This window comes from Pseudochaenichthys georgianus, chromosome 6 (assembly GCF_902827115.2).
Source record: "Pseudochaenichthys georgianus chromosome 6, fPseGeo1.2, whole genome shotgun sequence".
Classification (NCBI taxonomy): domain Eukaryota; kingdom Metazoa; phylum Chordata; class Actinopteri; order Perciformes; family Channichthyidae; genus Pseudochaenichthys; species Pseudochaenichthys georgianus.
The window spans coordinates 43,119,148-43,144,147 of NC_047508.1; the positions used below are offsets into that span (position 1 = coordinate 43,119,148).

Below are 25,000 nucleotides of genomic sequence, written 5' to 3' on the forward strand. Positions count from 1 at the left end.
AATATCCACTGGGCAAGTTGGCCCGATGGGATCAGCTTACTATTCTGGGTTTGTGTGTGTGTGTGTGTGTGTGTGTGTGTGTGTGTGTGTGTGTGTGTGTGTGTGTGTGTGTGTGTGTGTGTGTGTGTGTGTGTGTGTGTGTGTGTGTGTGTGTGTGTGTGTGGGGGGGGATGTGTGTGTGTTGCCACCCAGTGGTCACTTATAGTCAACTCGCTGCACACACTGGCCACCTTGATATATAAAAGACACACATGTTTTTATCCCAACGGTTAGAACAGATTTGAGGGGGGGGGTCTTGAGATTATTCTCTCAGAAAGACTCTGACAGGAAGTGCTAGTAAACATCAAAGAGAGGGGCAGATATTCATAAATCCAAATTCATAGAAGCAAGTCCTATATTTGATGTATTTCACAAATAATTTCTTTATCTTTAAGATAATGAAAAACAAAAGTGCTAGTTGTTTAATTGGGTCACCATGCTGTCCTTTCTCTATTCTTTTCTTTGAAGAATCTGAAAGCCATGTTGTTGTAAAGAAACAAAAGCAAACGGGCACCTCACTTCCGGGAGGTGTGGTCATGGCACGTCACCTGCGTCATCTAAACCCTCAGAACAGCTGATCGTGACGTCACTCGTCAACATGGCGGACTGGAATAGAGGTATTGTTTTTGACACGTCCTCACTTCTAAATATTCAGTCTTTAACCTTCTACAGCAGGACGGGGTTCATGTCACAGATGAATGATGGGGTGTTTAACCTAAAGGACAAGTCAGATCGGAAGTGTGTTTAGTGTCTCGATTTGTATTTCACTTTTACCGGCAAATACTGAAGCTAAGCTAACAGGCTAACTAACGTTATCAGCTGTTTGAGACTTAAGCAGTGGTGGAGAGAGTAACTAAATACATTTACTCGAGTACTGTATTTAAGTACAATGTTGAGGTACTTGTACTTTACCAGAGTATTTCCATGTTAGGCTACTTTGTACCAGAGGTCGGAGGAGTACTCAGATATTGTACTACAGTAAAAGTAGAAGTACTCAGATATTGTACTTAAGTACACGTAGAAGTACCAGAGTGTAGGAATACTCTGTTGCAGGTCAAAGTTCTGCATTCAAAATGTTACTCAAGTAAAAGTACACAAGTATTAGCACTTTGTATGATGGTATGTCAGGATTACTACACAGATGTGGAAATGAATGTAACATATTTGTTAGATCTTGAAGTTGTTTTGATCATAAAGTAAAATACTATAACTCCAGATACCGGGTACTACATGTTTTTGTAGATACATTTGGATCTGTACGTCGTAATGCAGGTGTAAGTGATACACTTAGGCATAACACAGTTTAAATTACACTTATTTTTCTTACGGATGTCTCCTGGTTTATTCATAATGTTGTTGCACTAAAACAAAAGGATCAATTTGGAGTTGTTGTTATTTGTAGATTATTATGCTGCTATGATTTTAGGGTGAAAATGTGGCACCTGAACTAAAATGGAGAGTTTTACCTCCCTGAAGTAACGTATCATAAGGATGCTGCAATGGGAAAGTCAAAGTCCTTTTTCTTTCAGTTTAACTTGATGGAAATGTTGTCACACATTATGATTATGTCCTTCGAGCGTACATAGGCACATTTCTTAATTGTGCTCCTCTTGTGTCTGCAGGTCATGACTCTGTGGACGACGTGCTGGACACTGAAAACAAGCGCCTGACTGATAACCTCGCCAGCAAAGTGTCCAGACTGAAATCGGTGAGTCCCCAACAGTTCTTCTCGTTACAGTCAAGTTTCATCGAGTCGTTTGTTGATGCGTTTAAGCGACTCTTGAGTCCCTGTATTCATAGAAAACAACATACATAGAAGTCGACGTGAACATAGTCGACGTTCTCGTCTTAATTCAGAGGCAGATGTTTGCATTTCTGTTCCAGACCCTCCTCTCTTTATATTCCTGCTTTCATTGTTTTAGTAAACGTGTAATATTGAATAGCATAAGTGTCATCATTCAACAGTTCAAGTGTTACTGCAGATACATTCCCATGACAGTATGCACATTAAGAAAAGAGACTGGCCCTCCCGAAGGTTCGCTTTAATTATTTACAATTGGACATTTCCATTTCCCCTTAGAATAGATAAAAGCTGGTGTATGAGTATAAATAATATATCATTATATATTCACACTTATTTATTCTATAAAACCAGCTATCGTCCGTCTAATAGTTTGAATGCACTTATTCAAGTAGAAGAAATGAGAACAAAATATGTACTGTCAGACTTTGAGGGAAAATGAAAACGTTTCCATAATATAATTTCGATATAACATTTAAGTGGCTTTTGAGCAACTTCCTTATGACATATATTTAGATTGTATGTCCGATCCCCAGTCTGAGGTTTTACACTCACACCTTGCAAAGACCATATAGGTCAATACAAAACGATAGACAATATAAATACGAGTGGTTGAACTGTGTCTTCTGTCCCGTCTCTGGATCTGCCAGCTGGCGTATGACATCGACCGAGAGGCTGAAGATCAGAACGAGTATCTGGACGGCATGGTGAGTCCATCCTGTCTGGAAGGCTGATAAACATGTGGGCTTTGTTTGTTTGTTTGTTTGTCATCGAGCTAAAATGGAGTTAAAATAATAGTTGGTTGAATCAAATATAGGACGACATTTACTCCGCCTAAGTTAACCAGAGTCAGAATCGAGTTTATCGCCAGGTACCTTTACACTTACAAGGTTTTTACTTTGGTGTATGGGGGAGCTGACATAAACAACTTAAGAAAAAAAGTTGTAACCTTAATAGATAAATATATATATTTTATTTTATTTATATATCCCAATGACTGTTGTGTGTGCTTATGCACCCAACAGCAGTTCAGAGTATTCGGCCTTCTTGGAGACCCTGGAAAGAGTCCTGTATGGGGCTCCTGAAGGGGACTCCTTAGTCTTGCTGGGAGACTTCAACGCACATGTGGGCAATGATGGAGACACTTGGAGGGGCGTGATTGGGAGGAACGGCCCCCCTGATCTGAACCGGAGTGGTGGTTTGTTACTGGACTTCTGTGCTAGTCATGGATTGGCCATAACAAACACCATGTTCGAACATAAGGATGCTCATAAGTGTACGTGGTACCAGAGCACCCTAGGCAGAAGGTCCATGATCGATTTCGTTATCGTATCATCGGACCTGAGGCCGTATGTTTTGGACACTCGGGTAAAGAGAGGGGCGGAGTTGTCAACTGATCACCATCTGGTGGTGAGTTGGGTCGAGTGGCGGGGGAAGCCTCTGGATAGACCTGGTAAGCCCAAACGTGTAGTTCGGGTGAACTGGGAACGTCTGGAGGAGGCCCAAGTTCAGGAGGACTTCAACTCACACCTCCGGCGGAGCTTTTCGGGCATTCCTGTGGAGGTTGGGGACATTGAACCAGAGTGGTCGGTGTTCAAAGCCTCTATTGCCGAAGCCGCGGGTGGGGAGCTGTGGTCTCAAGGTCTTAGGTGCCTCAAGGGGCGGTAACCCTCGAACCTCCTGGTGGACACCGGTGGTCAGGGAAGCCGTCCGACTGAAGAAGGAGGCCTTCAGGGATTTGTTATCCCGGGGGACTCCCGAAGCAGTTGCAAGGTACCGACAGGCCCGAAGGGCAGCAGCCTCATCCGTGGCCGAGGCAAAGCAGCGGGTGTGGGAGAAGTTCGGAGAAGACATGGAGAAGGACTTTCGGGCGGCACCAAAGTTGTTCTGGAAAACTGTCCGACACCTCAGGAGGGGGAAGCAGGGAACCATCCAAGCTGTGTACAGTAAGGATGGGACGTTGTTGACCTCAACTGATGGAGTGTTGGGACGTTGGAAGGAACACTTTGAGGAACTCCTGAACCCGACAACTCCGCCCTCTATGTTAGAGGCAGAGCTGGAGTATGACGGGGGATCAACGCCAATCTCCCGGGGGGAGGTCACTGAGGTCGTCAAACAACTCCACAGTGGCAAAGCCCCGGGGGTGGATGAGATCCGCCCGGAAATGCTGAAGGCTCTGGGTGTTGAGGGACTGTCATGGTTGACACGTCTCATCAACGTTGCGTGGAAGTCGGAAACGGTACCGAAGGAGTGGCAGACCGGGGTGGTGGTCCCCCTTTTCAAAAAGGGGGATCAGAGGGTGTGTGCCAATTACAGAGGCATCACACTACTCAGCCTCCCCGGGAAAGTTTACTCCAAGGTACTCGAAAGGAGGGTCAGGCCGATTGTCGAACCTCAGATTGAGGAGGAACAATGCGGATTCCGTCCTGGTCGTGGAACGACGGATCAGCTTTTTACTCTCGCAAGGATCCTGGAGGGGGCCTGGGAGTACGCTTATCCGGTCTACATGTGTTTTGTAGACTTGGAGAAGGCGTATGACCGGGTTCCCAGGGAGTTACTGTGGGAGGTGCTGCGGGAGTATGGGGTGAGGGGGTCTCTACTCAGGGCCATCCAATCTCTGTACTCCCAAAGCGAGAGCTGTGTCCGGGTCCTCGGCAGTAAGTCGGACCCATTTCCGGTGAGGGTTGGCCTCCGCCAGGGCTGCGCTTTGTCACCAATCCTGTTTGTAATATACATGGATCGGATTTCGAGGCGTAGTCGTGGGGGGGGGGGGTCTGCAGTTCGGTGGACTAAGGATTGCACCACTGCTTTTTGCAGATGATGTGGTTCTGATGGCTTCATCGGTCTGCGACCTTCAGCACTCACTGGATCGGTTCGCAACCGAGTGTGAAGCGGCTGGGATGAGGATCAGCACCTCCAAATCTGAGGCCATGGTTCTCAGCAGGAAACCGATGGACTGTCCACTCCAAGTAGGGAATGAGTCCTTACCCCAAGTGAAGGAGTTCAAGTATCTCGGGGTCTTGTTCTCGAGTGAGGGATCAATGGAGCGTGAGATGGGCCGGAGAATCGGAGCAGCGGGAGCGGTATTGCAGTCGCTTTACCGCACCGTTGTGACGAAAAGGGAGCTGAGCCGGAAGGCAAAGCTCTCTGTCTACCGGGCCATTTTCGTTCCTACCCTCACCTATGGTCATGAAGGATGGGTCATGACCGAAAGAACGAGATCGCGGATACAAGCGGCCGAGATGGGTTTCCTCCGCCGGGTGGCTGGTGTCTCCCTTAGAGATAAGGTGAGAAGTTCGGTCATCAGGGAGGGACTCGGAGTTGAGCCGCTCCTCCTTCGCGTCGAAAGAAGCCAGTTGAGGTGGTTCGGGCACCTAGTTAGGATGCCACCTGGGCGCCTCCCTAGGGAGGTGTTCCAGGCACGTCCAGCTGGGAAGAGACCAAGGGGTAGACCTAGGACCAGGTGGAGGGATTATATCTCTTCGCTGGCCTGGGAGCGCCTTGGGATCCCCCAGTCAGAGCTGGTTGATGTCGCCAGGGAAAAGAAAGTTTGGGGCTCTCTGCTGGAACTGCTGCCCCCGCGACCCGACCACGGATAAGCGGGAGAAGATGGATGGATGGATGGATATATCCCAATACACATTTGTCTAAGAGGGTTTCACAGATCAACAAACATGATTGACAATGTCAGAAAAATATAATAAAATTACAAGATGGAATCTAAAATACAAGAGATTAAAAAAAAAAAAAAAAAAAAAAAATAAAAATAATATGGCCCAAGAGGATAATAATAATAATATATAATATTTTTATAGCGCCTTTCAGGAAACCCAAGGTCGCTTTACAAGTCGGGTAGGGGGGGTGGGGGGGGGAGATCCTGTCCAGATGATCTTAGCTTCCGGGATGGAGTGTGGTAGCGGAGAAGGTCAGACAGGTATTGGGGGGCGAGGGCATGGAGGGATTTGTAAGTCAGAAGAAGGAGTTTATAGGTTTATAGGATGTTCTGGGGAAGCCTGAAACCTGCCCTAACTATAGGCTCTATCAAAAATAAAGGAAAACGGTAACATTTAAGCCTCAGATTACATTTATTCCAACTCTAACTTCAAGTTGCTATACAACAATGTTCCATCAACAACCAACTAAATGCAGCAATCAATCATGTGTACGTAGCTACAGTGTAGTTATGACGATGAACATCTCAGCTCCTCCCACAGAGCAACACAATAACACAGATAATGGTGCAAGTAATACAATATAATATAAAGAAATAGTGCAGAATAGTCTATATATAAGTAATTGGAATATTGATATAAGTTGCAAACGGATGAATGTTATGGATGTTCTGTGGGGTGAAACTGTCTTTTAGTCTGGTGGTTTTAATCTGACAATAATATATGCTGCATGCTTAATAAGAGTCCTTTCCTTCATCCCTTCCCTTCCTCTTGTCCTCCACCCTTTCAGGACTCGAACTTCCTGAGTGCGACGGGGCTGCTGAGCGGCAGCGTGAAGCGTTTCTCCACCATGGTCCGGTCCGGCAGAGACAACCGGCGCATCCTCTGCTACGTCTCCGGGGGCCTGGTGCTCGCCTTCTTCATCATCTACTACATGATCTCCAGGATCCAGCGCTGACGGGGGAACCCCACCATCAGACAGGAGCTGAGACTGAGAACTCATATCTGAAAATACTTTTTATTCTGCACCAAAGTGAGAAAAAGACAAACAGGAAGTGGGCGTTTCTGTTGAATTGCTGGCGGGTGTCAAAATGCTCAGCAGGGGAAACGGGGGTGGTACCGTCTGGTATAAAGATACTGGAGTCAATTAAAAGAAACATGATTGGACTAAAGGTGGCTTTTCAACTGTACCTGAAGTCCTTATATGGGCGCGGTCATGCCATAGACACTGGAAACAATTAAAAGAAACATGATTGGACTGATTGGGGCTTTTAAACGTTACCTTTCTGCCTTCCTGCTGTACTCAGGAAGTCCTTATATGGGCAATGGAATGGTGGAGCCTGAATGCAGCTCTGTGATAGGCTGATGAACCTGTCAATCATGACCAACTTGCCGCGAAGAGTCTCACCTCCAGAATACAACAAATAATTGGACGCACGTTTTGGGTTGTAGTGTGTTCAAACTGCACGAGTTCTAATATGTTTACAAAATTATATAAAAAAGTACAGAGAATTGACGACTAAAAACTTAACAAAGCTGCAAAAGAAAATGTGATTTTGGTGGTGAGGCAAAAAAGAAAGGTTATGGGGGAACATTTATTAAATGTCTGGAAAACATTGTGCTTTTCTTGGTGAAGGTTAAATTATTATTATTATTATGGACGTTGGCATGAATTTCTTGTCGATACAAAACAATGATTTTTAAAGATGTTTTCTATCAAACAGCTGAAAAACATTTCTTGATAATTGATATTTAATAGAATAGAGACACAGCGTCTGGGGAGAACAGGAAGTGACACCGCCATCTTTGTTTTTTGCTGATCTCTAAATCACAAGGCGATGATGTCATGTCTTGAAGGACTGTCAATCAACTGTGATGTAAATAAATATGTAAACAAGAGTAGATAGCTCTCGTTAGCATCGTATTCAATGTTATTGATTCTGCAGACTATAAGCAAACACGTACTACATGTAAGAACTGGAAAAAAAAAAGAATTCGGCAACTATTTTTTTAACTCGTAAGGAACATTAATCCAAAGTGAATATTGTTCAGGTAGGGACTGGCCAAACAACTAAAAACAACAACTTGGACTCTTGGGGAAACTGTGGTGGACAACTTATCCTGTGTTCAATAATGTATATAATTATTAACATTTTCATACATACTGGTCTATTTTTTTTTAACAAACCTTTTAAACATCAATGTTTTCTGTAGCTTTGTGTGTGTTGGCGGTAACGGTTTCCATATTTTCAATAATATTACATTTTGGGCGATGTTCTGATAAACGTTTATTGGATGTTTTGTCAAATTATACACATTTTGTCTCGAGGAGAGTGGATGTGTTTTCATTCCAGCGGTCTGCACAGACGACATTATTAATACACCTGTAATACATGTGTTTGTATACTTATTGGGTATATTTGGACCTTTGTACCTGCTGTATTTACGTTGTGTGCATATGTGAGAAAGTCTTAAATGAAGAAGGGTTTATTTCTATTTTTATAGTCATAGTTTGACTGAGATTATAAAGATTTTACTTTGATTACCTCGTCATGCTACTTCACACGACTATACATTTCAGAGGGAAACATTGCACATTACAGATAAAGGTAAAACACATGAACTTCTGCACCTAACAATATACATACAAGAACATCTAAAACTGGGGGGTTGGAATGTAAAATCCCAAACATTTCATGGGTCCAGAAACTCAGATGTTTTAGAGGTTGCCTCTCTCATACTATACAGACATTTGGATACATGTGTGAATAGCTTTTACATGTATTAATAAGTAATAACAATGATGAAATGATAAAAGAACAAAAACAGGTTAAATATATATTAGTGTAGAAATCACAAGGGGCATTCTCCGCACACATTTTCCTGATTTTACTTATTTACAGATTGGGTCAAAAACATTATGGGCGTCACTTGGTGGGGACACTTTTTTCCGATTTAAAAAACCACGACTGCATTAAAGGACCCCCTCATACCCATACATATGCTTACCATATATATTTGTTGACGACTAGTGCAGTACCTATGCTACGCTGCAATCAACAAATTATCCTAATGCAAAGTGGTTGCGACAAAATTAGCCATTTCCTAAAGTGGTGGGGACATGTCCCGAGCGTCCTCAGTAATATAAAGGACGCCTATGTCTTAAATGAAGGACCTGCATACTTCTTCCACCGCCTTGGTTGCAAAATAACACATATTATAATAGGTATATATGAATTGGAAACCGGATGTCAGTTCACATTGTTTACACAGATTTAATTTGAGCAAATCATTTACAATTTTTGCTATTAACTACTTATTTTCAGAAGTAAATGAGAAGTGTTTCACCATGGTGTATTCATATACAAACCGTAAACTGGGGTTTCACATCAGCACATTCGATAAAACGACAACATTTTTTTAATCAAATTAATAATAATAATGAAAACACTTCTTCCAAGTTTCTGTTACTATTTGTAACCACTGTCAGACATTTGTAAAAGGCTTGTTTAATGCAGAAGTAATACGAATGATCAGTTTTCTTTCCAACTGTATTGAACAATTCTTCCAAGACATCAGTGGTCACTCAGAAATTAAGGTGTTTAGACATTTGTAAAAGTGTTGTATTTAAAAATAAATTTAAATTATGAAAATCTGTAAGTACTGGGGGGAAAGCGTCCAGGTAACAATTTAATGTAATGTGCGCTTTGGCCGCTGGGTCGCTTCGTATTGACTCGTGTTTTCTCGGCAGTTTCCGGTGCATCTCTTTCCTGGATGACTTGATACAAACAAACAGTGGAGCGGTCGCCCTCTCTTTCGGATTAGCTCTCCCGATTCCTCCACGTTTCTCTCACCATTCCGGGTTATTCCCAGCCTCTGTCGGTGACCGGGCTCCGTGTTAGCGGTGGTTCTCCGGTTCGGCTGCACTCGGTCCAAACTCTCCTTACTGCTCGGTCTCATTCGGCTCTTGTCGTCTCGAGAGGAACAAATGGACGAAGCCGACTCGGCCACGAAGGCGCTCGGGTTGCAAGAGGAGGTGGAGCACGAGGAGGTGGGCTCGGATACCGAATCGGAGGCCGAAGTCACCACGATTTCCGTGATGGAGGAACCGGGGAACATCGACATGGGAGCCGAGTCCCTGCCGAACTCCGACGAGGCGGAGGAGGCTTTTGGAGGCAAGTTGTAGGCCTCGAGTCTGCAGGACGGCCCACATACAGAACATGGAAGTTAGCTCCACTCAGGGTTTCTGCTAATGTCTCTGTTACACTAGGGAATGCATCATTCCTTATTATTTATAAAAGCGAATCAATATAAGTTACATTAATTACACAATTCTCCAATATATATATTTAGCTTCACTCGGGGTTTCTACTAATGCCTCTGCTACAACTCTTATTCATAGAAGGGAATCAGATCCGTACATTCATTTTAAGTTTCAAGGCTTTTATTGTCACTTGCACATAGCTACAGTGTAGTTATGACAATGAACATCTGAAGTCACAGGCTCCTCCAACAGAGCAACACAATAAAACAGATAGTAGTGCAAGTAAATAAAATGAAATAGAATATAATAGAAATTGTGCAGAATAGTCAGTAATTGGAATATTGATATAAGTTGCAGATGAATGTTAATTGCACAATTCTCCTATATATAGATATAGATATATATCTATATCTATATATATATATATATATAGCTTCACTCGAGGTTTCTACTAATGCACAGGTGTAACGTAACTAAGTACATTTACTCAAATACTGTATTTAAGTCGAATTTTGAGATACTTGTACTTTACTTGAGTGTTTCCATTTTACGCTACTTCATACTTCTACTACATAAGGTAAATGGTGTACTTCTACTCCACTACATGTATTTAATACCTTTAGTTCCTTCACAGATGTGGATGAATGATGTGAAATATAATCAAGTGTTGAATCAGACTGTAGTTCCACCTGGCGTAAATCCACCAGCTACCCTGCAGTCTACAAAGTACTTCAGACTAGCTGCACCTTTACCAGCTACCCTGCAGTCTACAAAGTACTTCAGACTAGCTGCACCTTCACCAGCTTTGAGAACACTTTCATGATCAATCATTATAAAACATATCATATATATTATTCTGAAATGGACCAATCTGCGACTACTTTTACTGTCGCGACTTTCACAATATTTTCATGAGAATACTTTTCTACTTTCACTTGAGGAACATTTTGATTGAAGGACTTTTACTAACAGAGTATTCTTACACTCTGGTACTTGTACTTTTACTCAAGTACAATAACTGAGTACTTCTACTTTTACTCAAGTACAAGATCTGAGTACTTCTACTTTTACTCAAGTACAAGATCTGAGTACTTCCTCCACCTCTGCAAATGCATGCTACCTGTTGAATTGATTGCACAACTCTATATATATTATATATATATGATCATTTTGGAGATATTTTAAATTGTACATATATATTTCTGTGTTATACTTCAGTTTGGCTGTGATATTATAATTGTATGTATTCTAACATAACAAGAGTACTGAAGTAGCTGTAATAAAGTAGAAGTAGTTGCACTATTTGTATTGTTTTTTATTTAGTGTTCTTGTTTAATGTCTTTGTTGGAGGAGCCTGGGACTTCATATTGTCACGTATTGTAGCTGCTGTGCGAATGAACATGAAGCCTTTTATATCTTTGAGTCTTTGAATGTTGATCCTAAGATTACATTACATTACATTTAGCTGACGCTTTTATCCAAAGCGACTTACAATAAGTGCGTTCGACCAACAACATACAAACTTGAAGAAAACAGAATCATAAAGTACATCAGGTTTCATAGAGCCAAACATTTCAAGTGCTACTCAACTGGCTTTAGAGGAGCCAGCCCTTTGTTAGTATATAAGTGCTTTGTTAATAGTTCTATCGCTCGAAGTGGAGTCGAAAGAGATGAGTTTTCAGTCTGCGCCGGAAGGTGTGTAAGCTTTCTGCGGTCCTGATGTCAGTGGGAGCTCATTCCACCATCTTGGAGCCAGGATAGCAAACCCACGTGTTTCTGCTGATGGGAACTTGGGTCCCCCTCGCAGCGAGGGTGCAGCGAGTCGTTTGGCTGATGCAGAGCGGAGTGCACGTGCTGGGGTGTACGGTTTAACCATGTCCTGGATGTAGGAAGGGCCAGATCCATTCGCAGCATGGTACGCAAGTACCAGTGTCTTGAAGTGGATTCTAGCAGTTACCGGAAGCCAGTGGAGGGAGCGGAGGAGCGGAGTGGTGTGGGAACATTTAGGAAGGTTGAAGACCAGACGAGCCGCTGCATTCTGGATGAGCTGCAGAGGTCGGATGGCACATGCAGGTAGACCAGCCAGGAGGGAGTTGCAGTAGTCTAGGCGTGAGATGACGAGAGCCTGGACCAGAACCTGCGTGGCTTTCTGGGTCAGCTGGGGACGCATCCTCCTGATGTTGTAAAGCGTGTATCTGCAGCAGCGGGTTGTAGCAGCGATGTTTGCAGTGAAGGACAGGTTGTTATCTAGGATCACACCCAGATTCCTTGCAGTCTGGGTCGGGGAAACAACAGAGGGGCCGATGTTGATTGTTAGGTCAAGAGTGGGACAATCTTTTCCCGGAAGGAAAAGCAGTTCAGTCTTATCAAGGTTGAGCTTGAGGTGATGATCAGACATCCACTGAGAGATGTCAGCTAGACAAGCAGAGATGCGTGCGACGACCTGGGTCTCTGAGCGGGGAAAGGACAGAATTAATTGGGTGTCGTCAGCGTAGCAGTGGTATGAAAAACCATGCGGGCTAATGACAGATCCGAGCGAGTTTGTGTACAAGGAGAAGAGGAGGGGACCAAGAACAGAGCCCTGAGGGACCCCTGTAGTTAATTGACAAGGGTCGGACTCCGACCCTCTCCAAGTAACCCTGTAGGTGCGGTCTTTGAGGTATGAGGTGAGGAGGGAAAGTGCAGAGCCTGAAACTCCAAGTTCTTGGAGAGTGCGAAGGAGGATCTGATGGTTCACCGTGTCGAATGCAGCAGACAGGTCCAACAGGATGATGACAGAGGAGAGGGAGGCTGCTTTAGCAGTGTGCAGTTCCTCAGTGACAGCAATGAGAGCAGTTTCTGTGGAGTGACCTGCCTTGAAACCAGACTGGTGCGGATCCAGAAGGTTGTTCTGATGGAGATAGCAGGAGAGTTGTCTAAAGACGGCGCGTTCAAGTGTTTTAGACAGGAACGGGAGGAGAGAGGCAGGCCTGTAGTTCATAACATCTGTCGGGTTGAGAGTGGGTTTCTTTAGGAGAGGGTTTACTCTTGGTTTACCTCCTTGAGACTGTCAACATCGAGTTGCACACTGGCAGGTCAGTGATTAGGATGAGATTTAAATACAGTTAAACTTTCTGTGGGGGAAGTGGCCTCAGATCACAGCTGATGGGCCTCAATCGAGACTGGCTTCCTCCTGACTTGTTATTGTCTTTTAAGTCAATTACATTAAACCCTAAGTTATAAAGTTATAAGTTTAACCCTTAATACAGTTACACCTACTCAATAAAGCTCTTGGTATTCTACAAATGTTTAAATCAAAGTTAACCCTAGCAGTCAGTTAGTTCAGTTTTAAGGTCTTCAGTCAAATGACCTGTTCCAAGTCTCTGCCTGACAGACACTGTTTCAGTCAGATCAACTCCAGAGCATTGATACAGAGCACACACACTGACACAGAGAAGTCTGAAAACAGAATGTTACTCACACAATTCTAGAAGTCTCCAGTTGCTTTCCTGTCAAACTGGAGTTGCACACAGTGCACAAACGCTACGAGACGTTGCACACTGGCAGGTCAGTGATCAGGATGAGATTTAAGATGTGTTTGATGATAACACATTTGAATGTCTTGTTGTTGATCAGAGGTGACGGCTGTGACGGTGGGAGACGTTCACTGTGCGGACGACAACGTTTACACAACCACGGTCGCCACGTCAGGAAGTCTGCCTGAACATGTGCTGGTAAACACACACACACACACACACACGCGCTGCTGCTCAGTGTGACGATGTGCTTGCAGATCATTATTTATAATCACGTGATTATATGATGTCCATGTGAGCAATCAGACATCTGTTACGCTGAGCTTTCTACCCGGTTTATTTCTGTCACAAGTCAAAGTCAACTTTATTGTAACTGTATCTGTGTGCGTTACAAACAGGGACACTGAAATGCCGTCATGTTTTACCGAAATTGTAAAGTTTCCCACGGCACACCTGCCATCTGCCACGGCACACCTGCCATCTGCCACGGCACACCTGCCATCTGCCACGGCACACCTGCCCACCTGCCACGGCACACCTGCCATCTGCCACGGCACACCTGCCATCTGCCACGGCACACCTGCCCACCTGCCACGGCACACCTGCCATCTGCCACGGCACACCTGCCCACCTGCCACGGCACACCTGCCATCTGCCACGGCACACCTGCCATCTGCCACGGCACACCTGCCCATCTGCCACGGCACACCTGCCATCTGCCACGGCACACCTGCCATCTGCCACGGCACACCTGCCATCTGTCACGGCACACTGGTTGAAAATCACTAGAAGTGTCAACCTTTTTAACTGGAGTTCAATTCCAGCTCTTCATAAACGTGCTTACCAGGCTTGGAGTTTCGTAATTTTAGGGGCAAGGCCATTTGGCCTTTGGTGTCACACATTTTTCAGCGCGCAAAGGCCACATGCCAGGGCACAAAGGCCATTGAGGAAAAAATAGGATTTGGAGCTTACAAATAAATAACTTCACTTTCTAATGACAAAAAACAAATCACTTTTTTAATATCAATAATCGTATCATATATAGGCCTATGCCTCCTTAGTATTACCGTATATACAATGAAATACTTTACTTTGAATAATTAGTGTTTGGTATGTTTTCCATCTACTACTTCTCCCATTCACAAATCCGAAATGAAATCTAAAAATCAAAAATTCTATTAATATGTAACAAATATATTCCATTTCCGAGCAGAAGAAACAGCCTTCAAGGGTCAAACTCTGCACATCATTCAGCAGTGCACAGTGAAGCTCCAACATCCAACTGTATGAACAAGCAATACTTTGAAATGCAAAAGTGTGTGTGTGTGTGTGTGTGTGTGTCTCTTTAATCAACTCCTCACATCTGTTCAGAAACTAGACAAAAGTTACAAACCACAGACTGTCTCTGTCATGACGAATACAGTCGCTGCTTTAATTCTGTCTTTAGGACGTTGTTGTGAGTGTGGACGGAGCATCTACAACGTTAGTTTAGCCTGGTCGATCCAATCTCCATTCACAAAACGCGCATTTTAAAAGGTTTCGCCTGCCGTCTTGTCTGCGCACTTGTCAAAGCATTAAAGCATGGTTTTTACTAACCGTTATCAGTATTTAGTTACTTCGGCATCATTTTGAAACGTGTATTACAATTAAATCACGGTAACATAGGTTAATTTGGTCGTAGTTGGTTTCCACCACAGTATTTACATGGATATAAGCCCCGCCCCTTCTCCAGCGCGTCCCGTTTGAATGACAGGAGTAAACACAGCTGACAGCCGCGGTGAAACTCCAGCGGTTAGAGCAATGCGAGTATTCGCATCGCGTCCGTTGTGAACGCAGCATAATGCAGTTCAGAAACCTGTTCTGACGCTTTTAAAGCAGCTTTTAACAGTGAGAGGGGCCCAAAGGCCACGGTGGCCGTAGGACGTGCAATTATTTGTGGGGCATAACGGCCAGACCGAGGGGCTACGACGGCCATGGCCACCCTGGTGCATACTCTTAATGTCGCTCCTAAATCTCCCAAAGGTGTTCATCCTCTGAAGGACCCTTAAAAAAACATCATCAGCAATCATTTCTGAGCTTCCTCTTAGCTGTTCTCTATCTAATATGTGTGTGTGTGTGTGTGTGTGTGTGTGTGTGTGTGTGTGTGTGTGTGTGTGTGTGTGTGTGTGTGTGTGTGTGTGTGTGTGTGTGTGTGTGTGTGTGTGTGTGTGTGTGTGTGTGTGTGTGTGTGTGTGTGTGTGTGTGTGTGTGTGTGTGTGTGTGTGTGTGTGTGTGTGTGTGTGTGTGTGTGTGTGTGTGTGTGTGTGTGTGTGTGTGTGTGTGTGTGTGTGTGTGTGTGTGTGTGTCACAGAGCAGAGGAACCACCCTGCAGCTGGGTGATGGTCTCAGTACCCAGAAGGCCACGCTGATCGTGGTTCACACCAATGGCAGCATCGTCCAGGCAACAGGCCTCAAATCTGCTGCTGCTATGGCAACAGGTGAGTTCCAGTACTGATCAGAGGAGGAAAAAGTACTCACATCGTGAGTAAAAATAGATGTACTCAGATATTGTACTTGAGTAAAAGTAGAAGTACTCAGATCTTGTACTTGAGTAAAAGTAGAAGTACTCAGATCTTGTACTTGAGTAAAAGTAGAAGTACTCAGATCTTGTACTTGAGTAAAAGTAGAAGTACTCAGATCTTGGACTTGAGTAAAAGTAGAAGTACTCAGATCTTGTATTTGAGTAAAAGTAGAAGTACTCAGATATTGTACTTGAGTAAAAATAGAAGTACTCAGATATTGTACTTGAGTAAAAGTAGAAGTACTCAGATCTTGTACTTTAGTAGAAGTACTCAGATCTTGTACTTAATAAAAGTAGAAGTACTCAGATCTTGTACTTTAGTAGAAGTACTCAGATCTTGTACTTGAGTAAAAGTAGAAGTACTCAGATCTTGTACTTGAGTAAAAATAGAAGTACTCAGATATTGTACTTGAGTAAAAGTAGAAGTACTCAGGTCTTGTACTTTAGTAGAAGTACTCAGATCTTGTACTTAATAAAAGTAGAAGTACCAGAGTGTAGGAATACTCTATCACAGTAAAAGTCTTGCATTCAAAATGTTCCTCAAGTAAAAGTAGAAAAGTATTCTCATCAAAATATAGTGAAAGTAGTCGTTGTGCAGATTGGTCCATCTCAGAATAATATATATGATATGTTTTATAATGATTGATCATGAAAGTGTTCTCAAAGCTGGTGAAGGTGCAGCTAGTCTGAAGTACTTTGTAGACTGCAGGGTAGCTGGTGGATTTACTCCAGGTGGAACTAAAGTCTGATTTAACACTTGATTATATTTCACACCATTCATCCAGATCTGTGAAGTAACTAAAGGTATTAAATACATGTAGTGGAGTAGAAGTACACCATGTACCTCTGAATTGAAGAGGAGTAGAAGTACAAAGTAGCAAAAAGTTGAAATTCTCAAGTAAAGTACCTAAAAATGGAACAGTACTTGAGTAAATCTACGAAGTGACTAGCACTGACAATATTCCACTGGTTCTGAGGTGTCCATGTTAAAGCAGTTTATAAAACACCTGAGTGGTAGAAGTGTCCATAGTGTCCAAGTGTCCTTTATACTGGGGATGTTTAGGATAATTAGTTTAAAATGTTCAATGTACAATCTGTCCACACTTTTTTGGGTGTATGTCTGGTGATCCAAGTGGTGCAATTTTGACCTGCGACAAGTTTAATATTAGTAATAATCGAAGAGAGAATTGTCAACATTTTGTATGGTAAGCATACTGTATGTTTTATTTGTGGGGGTTTTTATCTTGAAGAAGCCCCCCCCCCCCACTCTTTGTAACAAAGTGGTGTCCCTCTCAGACTGACCTGTGTGTGTGTTTCGCCCCCTGTGTTTCCCTCAGGCTCTCAGACTCACCCCACTCCTCTGATGCCCCCCCAGGACAAAGACTCCTGCTCCAAGTACAACTGGGACCCTTCGGTTTACAACAGCGAGCTGCCGGTGCGCTGCAGGAACTCCAGCGGGGTCCTGTACAAGAACCGGCTGGGATCCGGTGAGTCCGGCTGAAGATAAAGAGGCCCCATTATGCTTTGTCGTGGTTTCCCCTCTCCTGTATGTTTGCCATTTTGGTTTGTGTGCATGTAAATGGTCTGCAAAGGCTAACATCCCAAAGTTCTCTTCAATCTTTGAGCAATTGGTGGAGCAGCTTTGACTTTAAAGTAGGGGACAAACACGTGTACCATGTAGGATTGCAATCTTGCAACACGGATAATTAGATGTTGAAATGACAATAAGAATGTCTAGGCGTAGGAGAAATGTAATTATTAGTTTTCTCTCTTTGCAGATAAAGGGGCCCTTTCATTAGAAACCATTAATGACATGTTCTACTTTTCTTAGACATGACAAATAATCGACTCATCTAGAAAATAAACATGCCATGAAAATAATTGATAATCTGATATTATGTTATTTGCAGCCGTACTGAATCCCTCACTTCACGACTCTGTTGCTGTGTGTGCTTTAACCAAGTGCTTCTCAAACTTATTTCAGTGATGTTCCCCCTTTGAAACATTTTCTCAGCCAAGTACCCCCTGACCGACCCCGGACATTTTTGATCGAAAAAGCTTATATAAATAATTACAATATAGTGATGTTCCCTCAGTGTGTGATGTATTAACTCCATCGTGGCATGCATTACAACAAACTAAGGATATTTTCATTTTATGCATGAAAAAAAACAACATAACACTTTTATAAAACAGATTTTTCCAAGGAGTTTTTCAATTTTAGTAATATGTTATTGTGAAAAACTATAAAATACAATACACACATTTGACATGTTTATATGAGGACCCCCTTGGTGGTTATATACAATTGTGTTTTCTATTTAACTTATTTTACTAAGATTATTCTTTTAATTAACCTTTTTTTTTTTTTTTTTTATAAATCTCACGTACCCCCTGCAGTACCCCAACGTACCCCCAGGGGTCCGCGTACCCCCATTTAATAATCACTGCTTTAACCCACACTGACGGTGTTGATTTGTTGTTGTGTTGTTGATTTGTTGTGGTGTTCAGGGGGGAAGGGCCGCTGCATCAGACACAACCAGCAGTGGTACACTCCCACAGAGTTTGAAGGTCTGGCGGGGCGAGCGAGCAGCAAAGACTGGAAGAGAAGCATCCGATACGCCGGCAGGCCGCTGCTCTGCCTCATACAGGTACTACGGTCACAATACTGCATTCATAACATACTGTACTACTACCACACTACATCATTAATACTCTGTCCCACTGCAGTGATAATACACTGTACTTCTGAAACTCACTGGGAGTGAACCACTACAGTGATAATACACTGTAGTACTTTGTATTGGTTTTTCAGTTGAATTATACTTAAAGGTGGGGTAGGTAAGTTTGAGAAACCGGCTCGAGATGCGCTTTTTGTTATATTCCATGGAATGCTCTTAACGTCCCGATAGCAATGAATATCTGAAGTGCTTTGACAACAAATCCATAAAAAAATATCATCTGTGGAAGCCGTAGTACTGTAAAAAGCACGACCAATCATCTGAGCCGGCCCGGCCAAAGTAACTGGATGGCCTACCTGCCTGTCAGCCTTCCATCTGTGCACACACTTATCTCGTGCCCTCATTGGTCATGTGCGCGTACGTGTGCGTTGGAGGAGGGGCTCTGTGAGGAAGTGGCAGATTTTTTCCGGTTGTGTATTTTCAAATTTTAGCGCACTCGAGCTGGTTTCTCCAAAATGACCTACCCCACCTTTAAAGTCCAGGGTAATCAACTGTTCAAAACATACTGTTACATTTTTTTTTTTTCAATAAATTGATGTTTTCAAAGTAAATGAACTACCGTACTTTTCGGACTATAAAGCGCACCTGCATATGAGCCGCAGCAGCTAAATTGTCCGTCTGTCTTGCTCTCGTTCTGTCTCTCGGTTCCACTTTTACTTTGGCGCGCTACCTGTCTCACTCTTTTCCGGCCTCCAGCTTTTCCTGCTGGAGCCCGCCGCTTAGAGGTGGCGGGCGCGGACCGGTCATAGAGCCCATAGAGTTAAAGGTGGTTAATTTCACCTGTAAAAGCCATAGATTTAGGAGGTTCCCTAGTGGCCGTTAGCTGTACAAAAAATGGGGGGAAAAGTCGCGGCTTCTAGCCCGAAAAGTACGCTAATCGTTTTTAATATTCGTGATATCAATTATTGAACCAAATAATCGAAATGATCATTTTTGCCATAATCGAGCAGCCCTACACCATACTGCAGTATTTAATAATAGTAATAATAGTAATAGCATCCTCTACGGCAGGGGTGGGGAACCTCCGGGCCCCGGGCCGGATACGGCCCGCAAGACAATTGATACGGCCCTCGAGGTAACTCACGCAAAAAAGATTTTTTTTTTAGAAATCTAGACCGCAAAAGAATTAAACAAGCGAGTGCCTGTTTTTCCTGGCCAAGGTCAGGGTCCTTGAACACACCACGAGCCTCACGTGTCATCACGTGGTATATGTCTCGTCCGACGGGGGTTTAGAGCTGACGGAGAGCACCAGGACGTCGCTCCGGGCCGGGACTTCACAATGTCAGTACTATGGTCAGTACCCATAAGGAGCCGTACACATGCCGCAGTTTCTGCGTGTCTGTGTCTTTAGCTGAAAGCCCAGTGGCGATCTGTTCATCTGTCACACTGATCATACAGTCAATAACTTTGTTGTTATTAGCATCTGGTTAGCTAGCTATGCTAACGAATATAAGAAGCTTTTTCTCCAACCAGTGAGGTAAAGGCACATCTTTATATGATCATTATAGTCATAAAAAAATAAGAGAATAAAGTAAACAGGTATAAAATACTATATGACAGTAAAAAAAAGTTGTTATTAATAAACAACAATACAGTTTGAAAGGGGAGTGATTTGTAAAATATCCATAAAGAAAATCTGCTTACTGTTCTGTTTCATCTGGGTGTTGAGAGATGTATCCATAGATCTCTTAACTCTTAAAGTGCACCAGATTGATGCTTTTAACTTCAACATTTAAAACAAAAATCTTCCCGGGGAAGCATTGCCCCCCGGACCCCCCTAGAGGAGGATAGGTCCCCCCCCCCACACACTTAAATCATATTCACATGGATAGGAAACTAAATTGCACACATCTTGTGTCCATATCTTTCTGTTCTGGTGGTCACGACACACCGTGCACGTGCATGCATACGCGAGTCATGGTAAGATATCTGGATTAAGAGGTTGCTTTTTCTTTGCACAGCATGAAAGAAAGGTGAAATGAATGGGCTGTGATTTTAGTATTTTTAAGCAGAGGTCAATAATGTGTACGGCCCTCGGAGGATGTTGAAAACATTGAAATGGCCCTTGAGAGGAAAAAGGTTCCCCACCCCTGCTCTACGGCATATCATCCAACCTAATCGATAAACTCCAACATATCCAGAACTCTGCTGCCCGCCTCCTCACCCACACCCGCCCCGAGACCACATCACTCCCGTCCTCCAGAACCTCCCCCGGCTCCCCGTCCGTCAAAGAATCCACTTCAAAGTCCTCCTCATTACGCACAAAGCCCTCAACAATCAGGCCCCCCCCCTACCTCACAGACCTGCTGCACCACCACACCCCCCCCCCCCCTACCTCACAGACCTGCTGCACCACCCCCCCCCCCCCCCCCCTCACAGACCTGCTGCACCACCACCACCCCCCCCCCCCCTCACAGACCTGCTGCACCACCACGCCCCCCCCCTACCTCACAGACCCCTTCCCGCTCTCCGCTCATCAGAAGCCAACCTCCTATCCCCCCCCCCCCCCCGCATCACTCACCGGACCTGGGGGGACAGAGCTTCTCCGTCGCTGCCCCCTCCCTCTGGAACCCACTCCCCCAACCCATCAGAGACGGCACTGACCTCGCCTCCTTCAAAGCACTCACCTCTTCAATCTGGCTTTTAATGAGTGATTGCTTTTGTATTATTTAACTTTAACTATATATTTATTTGTTGTTCCTTCCTTTTCTTTTCTCTTCACTATATCTGTAAAGCGTCTTTGAGCACCTGTAAAAGCGCCAACAAATTAAATCTATTATTATTTATATACTGTAATACTACACTCGTAATTTAGTATTAATACACTATGAATACTATGTACTGCTGCACTCATACTGAAGTAATTATTCACTGTGTGTGTGTGTGTGTGTGTGTGCGTGTGCGTGTGTAGGAGCGTATCCTGAACCCTCACGCTGCCTCCTGCACGTGTGCAGCCTGCTGTGACGACCTGACGGGGGTGAGTAACGTTTCTCCGGATTGTTCTTTTACGCTTGGTTCTTTGAGAGGATATTGTGATGCCAGTGTTTCCGTAAGCAGCCGTCAGAATATTGATCTTTACATTTGTATATGATGTCAAAACAAATTGCACTTCTGAACGGTCGGGGCCCTTCCTCCACCTGTGGGTCATCATTTGTCATGTGTAACTGCAGATACACTTTGAGATAAGATGCTTTGTTTCGCTTCCTGCACTCAGAATATTACAGGAGCGCTCTGAGGAGAAAGGTAATTAGATTTGTCTTCCTTCCCAGAAACACAGGACAAAACCACATCCATTTCTGTTTCTGCCCTCTGCCGCTGGGACAAAGCAGAACACCCGTCCACAATATCACATCATTCAAATAAAATCATGCTTCTGTAACGATTTGTACAAAGTCTTGGAAGTTTGAAAAAGGCCTAAATTAAACGGTTATGATCTCAAGGTGAGAGATAAGTGTTACATGAAAACAAACTCTCATTAAAAGCAGTCTTTCCATATTTAAAATATTGACATGTTTTTTATCCTCTCCTGGCGTCTCCCACCAGAAGACAGCTAGATATTAAACGCATTGTATCGCAGCGTCCGGGTTTGGCTAGGCGTCACTCCTTGGTAACGTGTGTGTGTGTGTGTGTGTGGAACTCCCCCTCGATCCCATTGGCTCTGACGGATACAAAGAGATGTCAATCGAAGGGGATCTTAGGTTATGAGGTTCCTAAGACCGGCCTGATGTTATACTTGGGGAATCTGAGACTCACAGGGTGGGGACGGATACCTGATTAAGGTGCTGCTGGCTGCCAGCAAGAAAACAATTACCAGAGCATGGGACAGAGCAGATCCGCCTACAAAGGAGCAATGGCTGGGAGTAGTACAGGACATATTTGATATGGAGAGATTCACACACATATCGAGGGTCCAGGAAGGGACATTTGAGTCCAAATGGGAAAAATGGGTTGAATATAAAAGAAAAATGAACGACACCACAAATTGAGAGTTGGAACCAGAACATGATGTTGCATTAAAATAGGATAGAAAGCTTCCATGTCACTGTTTGCTTATTTTTATTATTATTTGTATTTTCTTTTTTCTTCTTCAATGGTTCTCTAATTCAAATGTATACTGAACTATATGTGGTTTTGTATGTTTATAAAAATGTCAATACAAATTTAAGTGAAAAAAAAAAAAAAAAGAGGTGTCAATCATCAAAATCGACCGAGGGGTGCCAGAGATAGGTCAAATCCACCCAAATGACCCCAGAGGTGGGTTCTTTTTTCTAAACCTCTCTAAAAAGGTCAAAGGTCACTTGTTTTGCATCAATCTTGATACAGGGTACTTATTATATGTTATAGTTTGGATTCCTAAAGCTTTTAGTCTACCATCCCATCATTCAAGGGTGGTGTTCACTGTAAGTAATGGTTTATTTTCGGACGGACACAATAATTTACATTTTTTTACTGTGTTCAATCTGAATTGACTTTAAAATAAAAAACATCTATATTGATTCTGACTTTTCTACATCCAACTCACAGGCGTAGCCTTGCTTTGAGAAAACAGATTATTAATGTTCCCCTTCTGGACGTGAAGTTATGCTCATTTGTTCTGGGAATGTCATGTTCGAGCCTGAGACCTGGAAAACAGCCGGCTTCACAGGTTAAAGCTTTTTAGGAATTTATATTTTAAGTACTTTAAATATGCTTACAAAATCAAAACCAAGGTTTATTGCCAAGTAGGTTAACACATACGAGGAATTTGTCTTGGTGTGTTTGGTGCATACACAAAGATACATATTAATAAAACAGTGATAAAAAAAGCCACATTGAACATGGATGAAGAATAGGGTTACCTGTAAGCATTTAAATATACTCAAATTAAATATGAGAAAAGCTCGAGTTTTAATCCACTTTCTGTACTGAATAGGTTTGTTTGGTCGTACCCTAAAAACAGGTTTGAGGATTGCTGTCCTTTCTGATGTCTGATTGATAAACTACATCTAATGAATAATTGTTGATTTAAATAAATAACCAGTCAGACAGTAAAACTCGCTCTGTGTTCTGCTTCTCTCTTCAGTGTGCAAAGGATGAAGAGCCTCTGGTACCAGAAAACATCAGCATGGTAAGTTTAGCATTCTTATTCTATGACCTCATAATCTCACCACATGTCTCTCTATGTTTCTCATACTGCCTGTGCTGCAGCAGCTCTTTTCACCCTCTGTCTGAAACCAGAGCCCAGTCTGCTCTGATTGGTTAGCTGGCCGGCCCTGTTGTGATTGGTCAACCGCTTAGAGATGTCCCTACTTTTTATCACGTATTACATTACATTACATTTGTTAGACGCTTTTATCCAAAGCGACTTACATACTCAATACTGTGGGCGATGTTGGGGTGAAGCATCTCAGGGACACAACGACATGCTGACTGCAGTGGGGTTTGAACCTGTGACCCCCCCTGATCCGAACACCTAAGCACAACCCACTGCGCCACACGCCTCCTGATAGTGTAATGTGTTGAAGCGCTAGCCACTAACACAGTTGTTAAGTAAACAAAGGAGTGGTGTTTCAGGCAGGTGGAGGGAACACAGGGATTTTAATAATAATAATAATGCATTTTATTTATATAGCGCTTTTCACAACTCAAAGACGCTTTACAGTCTGAGGGAGGGTAGACAAACAAGGACAGGCAAACAAGTAAGTATAGTAAAATAAAAAGGCAGTCAAGAGGAAGTTGATTGAGAGGGGGCGGGGCTTATGGGTAGACAGAGTTGAAAAGATGTGTTTCGAGGCGGGACTGAAAGACTGTGAGGGACTCAGAGTCACGGAGATCTTGGGGGAGGGAATTCCAGAGCCTAGGAGCTGCCACTGAGAAGGCTCTGTCCCCAAAGCTGCAGAGTGTGGATGTGGGAGTGGATAGGAGTCCGGCTGCGGTGGATCTGAGGGGCCGTGGGGGTTGATAAGGAGTGAGAAGGTTTGTGAGATAAGGGGGGGCCAGATGGTGGAGTGCTTTGTAGGTGAGGACCAGAACTTTGTAGTTGATGCGATGGGAGACCGGAAGCCAGTGGAGGTCTTTGAGGACTGGGGCGATGTGATGCCATGGTTTGGTATGCGTGAGGAGACGTGCAGCTGCATTTTGAACCCGTTGGAGTCTGTTGAGGGATGTAGTGCTGATGCCGTAAAGAAGTGAGTTGCAGTAGTCGAGGCGGGAGGAAATTAAGGCATGGATTAGTCGTTCAGCTGCGGGGCGGGTGAGAGAGGGTAGGATTTTTGCAATATTGCGGAGGTGGAAAAATGAGGTTTTGACTGTGTGAGGTTCGAGGGAGAGGGTGGGGTCAAAGATTACACCAAGGTTGCGTGCCTGATTGGAGGGGGAAACAATGGTGCCGTCGATGGTGAGAGTTATGTTAGTGACCTTGCTGAGGGTG

General features: G+C 43.6%; 2 protein-coding genes across 3 annotated transcripts in view; both read left to right on the plus strand.

Moving 5' to 3' along the window:
• The first annotated feature begins 575 nt into the window (after positions 1 to 575).
• On the plus strand, positions 576 to 8,053 carry bet1l (Bet1 golgi vesicular membrane trafficking protein-like). The gene is made up of 4 exons (XM_034085017.2): positions 576 to 656; positions 1,662 to 1,747; positions 2,491 to 2,547; positions 6,302 to 8,053. The coding sequence occupies exons 1-4, from the start codon at positions 638 to 640 to the stop codon at positions 6,467 to 6,469; spliced, it is 330 nt and encodes a 109-aa protein (XP_033940908.1). The 5' UTR covers positions 576 to 637; the 3' UTR covers positions 6,470 to 8,053.
• A 1,220-nt stretch (positions 8,054 to 9,273) lies between these two features.
• Positions 9,274 to 25,000, plus strand: part of deaf1 (DEAF1 transcription factor) — a 22,875-nt gene continuing 7,148 nt past the window's right edge. For both annotated transcript variants that reach the window (XM_034085325.2, XM_034085326.2), the window contains exons 1-7: positions 9,274 to 9,686; positions 13,391 to 13,488; positions 15,641 to 15,767; positions 17,188 to 17,337; positions 18,362 to 18,501; positions 21,503 to 21,568; positions 23,654 to 23,698. In XM_034085325.2, coding sequence (XP_033941216.1) covers positions 9,500 to 9,686; positions 13,391 to 13,488; positions 15,641 to 15,767; positions 17,188 to 17,337; positions 18,362 to 18,501; positions 21,503 to 21,568; positions 23,654 to 23,698 — 813 coding nt within the window. In that variant the 5' untranslated portion in view covers positions 9,274 to 9,499. The remainder of the gene's footprint in view (positions 9,687 to 13,390; positions 13,489 to 15,640; positions 15,768 to 17,187; positions 17,338 to 18,361; positions 18,502 to 21,502; positions 21,569 to 23,653; positions 23,699 to 25,000) is intronic.

Bases quoted from the DNA above. Each gene is read 5' to 3' on its own strand.
- bet1l (XM_034085017.2), top strand. The intron at 1,748-2,490 runs GTGAGTCCCCAA...TGGATCTGCCAG, and splicing joins AAGTGTCCAGACTGAAATCG to CTGGCGTATGACATCGACCG. The intron at 2,548-6,301 runs GTGAGTCCATCC...CCACCCTTTCAG, and splicing joins ACGAGTATCTGGACGGCATG to GACTCGAACTTCCTGAGTGC.